We start from the raw sequence: 9,595 nt of genomic DNA on the forward strand, positions 1-9,595 counted from the left end.
TGATCAGCTTGCTCTGCTTGGCAAACCGGAAGATCCCGAAGATCAAATTGATTTCATACTCGAGGGACTTCCAGAGGACTACAAAACCTTGATTGATCAAGTTGAGGGCCGAGACACTACTCCCTCCATCACCGAGCTTCATGAAAAGCTGATCAATCATGAAGCAAAACTCCAGTCGAAGCAATCCACTCCGACCTCTGTTCCGGTCACTGCTAACTTCACCAACTACAAAGGAAGCAATCGTGGTGGCTATCAAGGCAACAAGCGCGGTGGTTATCAAGGAAACAACCGTGGGAATCAGACATGGCAGCAGCAGCAGCAGTTTCATGCGCCTCCGGCTAACTCTGCTCCGCGAGGCTATCAAGGGAAGTGCCAACTATGTGGAGTCTTTGGCCACAGTGCTAGGCGCTGCAATCAACTTCCGAGTGCAGGTCCGATGTCAGCTGCTACAAATCCAACGCCTTGGCCACCAAGAGCGAACCTAGCTGCCTCGTATCCATACAACTCGGCGCCATGGCTCCTGGACAGTGGTGCCACGCACCATCTGACTTCTGACTTGAACAACCTTGCACTGCATCAACCATATCAGGGAGGTGATGAGGTTGCCATCGCTGATGGATCAGGCTTGCAAATCACGCATATCGGTTCCTCCTCTCTCCCTACTCGGCTCAAATCTTTACATCTTAAGGATATACTTTGTGTTCCTAATGTTCATAAGAACTTGATTTCTGTTTATCGACTCTGCAATGCTAATCAAGTATCTGTTGAATTCTTTCCTGCTTCGTTTCAGGTGAAGGATCTCAGCACGGGGGTCAAACTGCTTCAAGGCAAAACGAAGGGTGAACTGTATGAGTGGCCTATGTCTGCATCAACCTCTCCTGCTTCCTATGCTGCGTACCCAGACACAAAGGCCACCTTAGATCAATGGCATCATCGCCTAGGACACCCTTCCTCTGCTACCCTTAAAACCATTGTTTCTCAGTTTGCTTTACCATGTTTTTCAAACTCTATTTCTATTCCTTGCAATGATTGTCTTCTCAATAAAATTCATAAACTTCCCTTTCAAACAAGTTCAATCATCTCCACAAAACCTCTCCAATATATTTTCTCTGATGTTTGGCAATCACCAATCCTCTCACCCCAAAACTTCAAATACTATGTCCTATTTGTTGATCACTATACAAGATATACGTGGTTATACCCGCTTACAGCCAAATCACAAGTCAAGGATATATTTCTTCTTTTCAAACCTCTAGTCGAAAACCGCTTTGACACAAAGATCAAACATCTTTACTCCGACAATGGCGGAGAATACCTAGCCCTACGCCCTTACCTTGCCACACACGGCATTACCCATCTCACAAGCCCTCCTCATACCCCTGAACACAATGGTATATCTGAAAGGAAGCATCGGCACATTGTCGAAACAGGCTTATCCCTTCTCTCTACAGCCAATATGCCATTAACCCTTTGGCCTCTAGCCTTTGCAGTCGCGGTATTTCTTATTAACCGCTTACCCACCCCGAACCTCTCTAACCAATCCCCTTTTCAGAAGCTCTTCCATCAAAACCCAAACTACTCAAAACTTAGAACCTTCGGGTGCCTTGCTTACCCATGGTTACGACCTTATGCTCCCAACAAACTTGAAACCAGGTCCTTACCTTGTGTTTTCATTGGCTATTCCCCAACCCAGAGTGCCTATCAATGCCTTGACCCAACTACAGGCCGTGTTTACACTACTCGGCATGTGAGATTCAATGAGAAACAATTTCCTTACACCTCTCTCATCAATCGCAAAACCAAAACCCCACCTGAACCAAACCAAGAACCATCTTCAGCTCCACCTTTCACTAATGTTCCTGCAACATTGCCACTCATACAGTCTACTCCGTTGGCCACGAACACGCAACCCCCGGGCTCAGATACTCCACCAGATTCGTCGTCACCAAGTGATTCATCAGCCTCCTCGTCACCGGCTCAGAGTTCCTCTGCTCCTGCTCCTGCACCTGCAGTATCGGAACAACCCTCCAGCACTGATACTGTGACGACACCAGAAGGATCACAACAAGAACAGGCTCCGCAACAGTCATCTGTCTCTCCTGCACCATCACCACAGCCCTCGCCTCCTGTGGAACAACCTGCACCTCCTCCACTTGCTCCAATAGCTCCGCGACATCCTATGCAAACGAGGTCTAGGAACAATATCACTAAGCCGGCAACGAAGTACAACCTAGCTGCGACTGTGGAATGTGATCCTCATTGGATCCCATCCACATGGCAACAAGCGATGAAACATGCTCACTGGCGTAAGGCAATGAGTGCAGAGTTCACATCTACGACTGATCACTACACTTGGGATTTGGTTGAGGTAACACAGAGGATGAACGTCGTTGGATGTCGATGGATTTTCACGATCAAGTACAATCCAGATGGCACCATCAACAAATACAAAGCAAGAATCGTAGCGAAAGGCTACCATCAGCAGCAAGGCATAGACTACAAGGACACATTTAGCCCGGTGATTAAAGCTACAACAATTCGAATCATACTTGGATTGGCTGTTAGCTGCGACTGGCCAGTTCGTCAAATTGACGTCAACACTGCATTTCTGCAAGGTCATTTAAAAGAGGAAGTGTTCATGTCTCAGCCTCCAGGGTTTCACGATCCGAGTAAACCTACACATGTGTGTCGGCTCAGAAAAGCGATCTACGGTCTCAAACAAGCTCCACGAGCTTGGTACTCCGAACTCAAAACATATCTTCTCTCGATCGGCTTCAGGAACTCTTTATCTGATACCTCGTTGTTCATCTTGAAACTCAATGGCACTTATATTTATCTTCTGGTTTATGTCGATGATATCCTTGTAACAGGAAGTTCTCCAGTGCTAGTTCAACGTATCATCGACACTATAGCCAAGAAATTCTCTATTAAAGATATGGGAACACTTGGTTACTTCCTTGGCATCGAAGCTATACGGACGCCACAAGGTCTACACTTGATGCAGAGAAAATACATCACGGATCTTCTCACCAAGGTTAATATGCTTCACGCCAAGCCAGTTGCTACTCCTTTGCCTTCCTCGCCAAAGTTAACTCAACACTCCGGCTCGCCTATATCTGATCCTCATGAGTACCGTCAGATTGTTGGTAGTCTTCAGTATCTTGCACTCACGCGACCGGACATTTCTTATGCAGTGAACAAGCTCTCACAATATATGCATTGTCCCACAACTGATCACTGGCAAGCTGCTAAACGAGTTCTACGCTACCTCTCTGGTACTCTCACACATGGAATCTTCCTTCCTAAACAGAAGCAACCAGCATTACATGCATTCTCTGATGCCGACTGGGCAGGTGACTCCGACGACTTTGTCTCTACAAACGCTTATGTCATCTACATGGGTCGTCAACCCATCTCTTGGACGTCCAAGAAGCAACGAGGAGTAGCTCGATCTTCTACAGAAGCGGAGTATCGCTCAGTTGCCAACACTGCAGCAGAGGTTCGCTGGGTTTGCTCGCTTTTACATGAACTTGGCGTCCCGATAACGACAACTCCAACCATCTACTGCGACAACATAGGAGCCACCTATCTATGTGCTAATCCAGTGTTTCATTCCCGAATGAAGCATATTGCTCTTGACTACCACTTTGTTCGAGGTCAGATTCAGAATGGTAGACTTCGTGTATCTCATGTCTCCACACATGATCAGCTGGCGGATGGGCTCACGAAACCACTATCCCGAGCACGGTTTCAAGACTTGAGAAGCAAGATTGGTGTGCGTCAACTCCCACCATCTTGAGGGAGCGTGTTAAGTAAATAATATATATACAAAGGACCTCTATGTAATTAGTTAAGAATACAGTAGCCCTACTTGTATACTTGTATAAATACCTTTCTTACGTTTAATAAAAGGATTGAGCCTCCAACTCTATAGGGCTAACCAGAGTGACTCATGGGCTAACCAGAGTGACTGTTGTTATTGGGATGTTATTACATGTGAGGCCACGTCTGGCGAAGTGGTCGAGCTAGATCTTAGTTGCAGCTGCTTTCAGTTCCGAAAGCAGTCTTTTTAAGCTGCAAAAGCTTCGTGTCATCAATCTTGCTTACAACGATTTCAGCTCTTCTGTTATACCAACTCAGTTCGGTACGCTTTCTGAGTTGAGGCGACTCAATCTCTCTAACTCTTGGTTGTCCGGTAAGATTCCGACAGAGCTTCTCTATCTGACCAAGTTGATGTCTTTTGATCTTTCTGACAATTCCTTATCATCTGAAGAGTCATTTCTTAACAAACTTGTCCAGAATTTGACAAACCTCCATGAACTTAACTTTGGTCTTGTTGACATTTCTTCAGAAATTCCCAAAAATATCTCAAACCTATCCTCTCTCAGATCACTCTCACTTGATAACTGCAACTTTTTTGGTAAATTTCCAAGCAATCTTCTTTCGATTCCTACTATACAATCCATTAACTTGTACAACAATCAAGATATGGAAGGCTCTCTTCCAGAGTTTGATGGAAACAATTCTCTTGTCTTGTTGGACCTCTCTTTCACATCCTTTTCAGGTAACTTACCTGACTCCATCAATAACCTCTCAAACATCTAAATTATTTGAGACTTGAGAGTAACGCTTTCTCTGGAAAAATCCCATCTTCACTTGGAAACCTCTCCAAACTATTGGTTCTCGAACTTTCAAATAATTATTTCAGTGGTCAGATGATCCCTTCTTCTATTGGAAACCTTTTTCATCTCACCCATCTCCACCTTTCTTCCAATAGACTTGATGGCCAAATTCCATCTTCGTTTGTCAATCTGAAGCAACTAAATAGCTTATGCTTTGATTCCAATATGATTGGTGGTAACTTTCCCCTTCCACTACTCAATCTTACGAAGTTGAAATTTTTATCAATTTTCGACAATCATTTCGAAGGTACACTTCCTCCAAACATAAGTGTACTTTCCAATTTGAAGACTTTTGAGGCAAGTCACAACACTTTCACCGGAACTCTCACTTCTGCCCTCTTCAACATTCCTTCTCTGACTTTAATTGATTTGAAAGATAATCAACTCACTCATTTTCTTGAATTTGGGAATAGCTCTTCACCATCTAGACTAGAAAGGTTATTGCTTGGCAATAATCATTTCAAAGGACCAATACCAATATCTATATCAAAACTGGTCAGTGTCAGAGAGCTTGATCTCTCCTATTTCAACACGGGGATGTCAGTGGATTTTGGCATCTTCTCGCAACTCAAGGAGCTCATGGATCTGGATCTAAGCTATCTGAACACCACGAGTACTGTTGATCTGAGTATCCTCTTCTCACATCTCAAGTCTCTATTTAAATTGGATCTATCGGGCCAGCATGTTTCAGTTTCAAAGATGGGCTCCAATTCCAGTCTACCAGCACACTTGGGTCAGTTGCAATTGTCAGGCTGTGGTATCACAGAGTTTCCAGAGTACATAAAAAACCTCCAATACTTGTCTGACTTAGACCTCTCCAACAATAATATCAAAGGTCAAGTACCACAATGGCTATGGAAACTCCCAACGTTAATGAGCCTAAATCTTTCCAGCAACTCTTTTACTGGGCTAGAACGATCCTCAAATGATGTCCCAATACAGGAGATGATTATGCTAGATCTGAATTCAAACGCGTTCCAAGGACCGTTAGTAATCCCGCCAGTCACTACTGAAGCCATGCTCGTCAGCAAGAACAGCTTTACAGGAAAGATTCCTCGATCAATATGTGGGCATAGGTTTCTAAACATTCTTGATCTATCGAATACCAACTTCACCGGCTCAATTCCTAGGTGTTTAAGGAATCTAAATGGATACCTTTCTGTGCTTAACCTCCGTTACAATCAACTCAGTGGAAATATTCCAGAAATATTTACAAATGCTACCACGTTAACTTCACTTGACCTCGGTCACAACAGGTTTGTGGGGACACTTCCAAGGTCTTTGAAGGGATGCTCCGTCCTGGAAGTGCTCAATGTGGGAGGCAACAACATCGAGGACACTTTTCCATTCTGGTTGAGTTCTTTGCCTAAACTAAAAGTTATGGTCCTCCGTGATAACAGATTCAAAGGACTTTTATACCATCCTCGTCATTATTTTGGATATCCCAGTCTGCAAATCATTGACATAGCCAACAATCACTTCACCGGGAACTTGCCTTCAGATTACTTTGCAGAATGGAACATGACAACAAGTAAATACTTCAAAGGATTTCATTACATTGGTGACAGTGGAAGCTATTACCATGATTCAATGGTTTTGATGAGTAAAGGAGTGGAGATGAAACTTGAACGGATATTTACACTCCTAACAGCCATTGACTTCTCTGGAAATAAACTTCAGGGAAAGATCCCTGAATCCGTTGGTTTACTGAAGGATCTTATTGTTCTTAATTTATCAAGTAATGTTTTCACTGGAAACATTCCTTCATCTTTGGCGAATCTGACTGAGCTTGAGTCACTAGACTTATCGCATAACAATCTTTCAGGCCATATTCCACCTGCTCTCGGAGGCCTCACCAGTATTTCAAATATCACAGTTTCGCACAACCAGCTCGTGGGTCCGATACCGCAAAGCACGCAGTTTCAAACGCAATCTGCTTCATCTTTTGAAGGAAACCTTGGACTATGTGGTCTTACTCTCAGTGAAAAATGCGGAGATGACGTGGAAAAAGAGCAACCACAAGAACTAGTGTGAAGCTGTGTCGTTTAGTCAGATGGGCCGTAGGCCATTGGGCTTGCTATCGAAGATGGTTTTACAGTTTGAGTTTGGGTCTAAGCCCTAAACCAATTCAGCTCAAGTGAGCTGGCAGAAGAGTTTGTTACGTGGGTCCTACCTCTAACAAACTTCGTCTTCTTCGATATAAAGCAGAAAGAGATCGTTGAGTTACAGAAAGTGATGAGAAGCAATCACAGAGAGAGATAAATCTAAGGGAGATCGATTATTCACAGAGGAGGAGAAAGAAGAAGACCAAGATAGAGAGATCTCGAGGAGCGATCCTAGCTCTTGAGGTTACTGCGCTTTCTCCATATCACGGCTGCGGATCTTCGTCGTCGGAAGATTCAGAGGCTGATAGAGAGTCATCCTCATCGCAGTCGCTGTGGTAATCTTCTCCGGTATAAGACTTGTGTATACTCTTGTAGTACCTGAAACGGTCAAAGAACTAAGAGATATCAGTTGATATCATTCACTATTGTATCGATCTGATCTAGTGAAAGCTTGAGAGTTTTGATCTCTCCCCAGTCAGTAGGAAACGAAGACTGGGTAAACAATTGTGTGTGTCTTTTACTTGTGATTGCTACACCTATTCATCAATCGAACAACTAACAAAAACGAACTAGAACTGCTAGGTTGATCAGAAGTGAATCTCGGTTCTCAACAAGTGGTATCAGAGCCAGGTTCTCGGCTCTGAGATTCTGGATTTGATCTGTGGTGTTCTTGTGTAGTGCTGCGTTTTGTTTTGTGATCTGTGGTTGTTGAACAGATCGCGATGGAGTCAGTTCGAACGAGATTCGAAATGGAGAAGTTCGATGGATCTGGTGATTTTGGGATGTGGAAGTTTAAGATGCTTATGCAACTTGAACTTCAAGGCTTAGGTAACATTCTTAGTGAAGAAACTGTCAAAGATGCTAAAGAGGAGGTTGGTGATTCGTCGAGTTCTAAAGGCGATGAAGAAGATGTCAAGAGAGATCCACTGGCAAAGGCAAAAGACACTCGAGCAAGAAATCTGATTTGCTCGAGTTTGACTAATATCGTCTTGAGGAAGGTCATGAAAGAGACTACAGCTTTAGGAGTTTGGAGAGCTCTAGAAGGAGACTACCAGACTAAAACTCTACCTAATCGGATCTATCTCAAGCAGAGTTTTGCTAGTTATAAGATGGTGGAGAACAAAAGTATTGAAGAAAACTTGGATACGTTCCTAAAGCTAGTTGATGATCTTGCAAGCTTGAACATACATGTCTCAGATGAGGATCAAGCTATTCAGATACTTACGAGTTTGCCTCCGCAGTATGACTCTCTAGTTCATACTCTGAAGTACGGTAACGGGAAGGAAACTTTGACAGTGAAAGAAGTTACAACATCAGCTTATGCGAAGGAAGCTGAGTTGAAAGAAAAAGGTCTAACTGGGAAAACAAGATCAGGAGGAGCTGAGGGTCTTAGTGTGACCAGAGGAAGGAGTGACAAGCGTGGAGGAAATGGTAAAGGACGGTCTAAGAGTAACTATCATAGATCGAAATCAAGACCTAAGGGTTCTACTAAGTCTAAGGAGTGCTGGAGCTGCGGTAAAGAAGGACATTTCAAGCGTGACTGTCCTAACAAAAAGGACAAAGGCATTGAAACTGCTAACGTTGTTCATGAGAAGGAGCAACCTATGATTCTTACTGCTAGTATTCAAAAGACAAAGGATGAATGGGTTCTTGATTCAGGATGTTCCTTTCACATCACTCCTAATAAGTCGTTTCTATTTGATCTTGAAGAGTTGGATGGAGGAAAGGTCTACATGGGGAATAATACAACCAGTGTAGTGAAAGGAATTGGAAAGATCAAGATTATAAATCCTGATAAGTCTACGGTGATCTTAACTGATGTGAGGTATGTGCCAGAGATGAGCAAGAATCTGATTTCTTACGGGCAGTTAGAAAGCTGTGGATGCACGTATCAAGGAAGTGACTACAAGGTGACGTTCTATAGGCAGGGGAGACTGGTTTTCTCTGGGTGCTACAGAAATGGGTTGTATTATCTACAAGGAGAAGTGGTCAGTTCTGAAGTGTCAGTGGCAAGAGCAGAAGTGGACATGACTAACATTTGGCATTCGAGACTCGGGCATATGAGTTTAAAGAATATGAATCTGTTAGTTAAGAGAGGTTATCTTGATACCAAGGAAGTTCACACATTGAGTTTCTGTGAAGAATGCGTTCTAGGAAAGGCTCATCGACAACCATTTCCGACTGCAAAACAAAACTCAGAAGCCATTCTAGACTACATTCACTCGGATCTTTGGGGTTCACCTGCTAACGAAGAAAGTTTATCAGGGTGCAAATACTTCTTAACGATGATTGATGATTACTCTAAGAAAATTTGGATTCGTTTTCTACTTACTAAAGATGAAGTGTATGCGAATGTAGTTGAGTGGAAAGCTCTAGTTGAAAATCAAACAAGCAAGAAGATCAAGTGCTTACGCACTGATAATGGTCTGGAGTTCTGCAATACGTTGATGGATAAAATGTGTAAGGATTCAGGAATCAAACGACATAAGACGTGTTCTTATACACCGCAACAAAACGGGGTTGCGGAAAGGATGAATCGTACTATTGCAGATAAGATCAGATGTATGCTTGCTGAGTCAGGTTTGGAAAAGAAGTTTTGGGCAGAGGCAGCCTCCACTGCAGTTTATCTGATAAACAGAACGCCTAGTGCTGCTATTGAGTTTAAGATACCAGAGGAGGTGTGGTCAGGGACTAAGGTGGAGTATGGTCATCTAAGGAGATTTGGTTGTATTGCTTATGTTCATACAGTGCAAGATAAGATGAGTCCTAGAGCGTTGAAGGGAATCTTCATGGGTTATCCGCAAGGCA

General features: G+C 43.4%; 1 protein-coding gene across 1 annotated transcript; it reads left to right on the plus strand.

Moving 5' to 3' along the window:
- Positions 1–4,847: 4,847 nt before the first annotated feature.
- LOC130495684 (receptor-like protein 53) lies at positions 4,848–6,716 on the plus strand. The gene has a single exon (XM_056987143.1). The coding sequence runs from the start codon at positions 4,848–4,850 to the stop codon at positions 6,714–6,716; it is 1,869 nt and encodes a 622-aa protein (XP_056843123.1).
- Positions 6,717–9,595: the final 2,879 nt, after the last annotated feature.

The sequence above is a fragment of the Raphanus sativus genome, chromosome 6 (genome assembly GCF_000801105.2).
Source record: "Raphanus sativus cultivar WK10039 chromosome 6, ASM80110v3, whole genome shotgun sequence".
In the NCBI taxonomy this organism is placed as follows: Eukaryota; Viridiplantae; Streptophyta; class Magnoliopsida; order Brassicales; family Brassicaceae; genus Raphanus; species Raphanus sativus.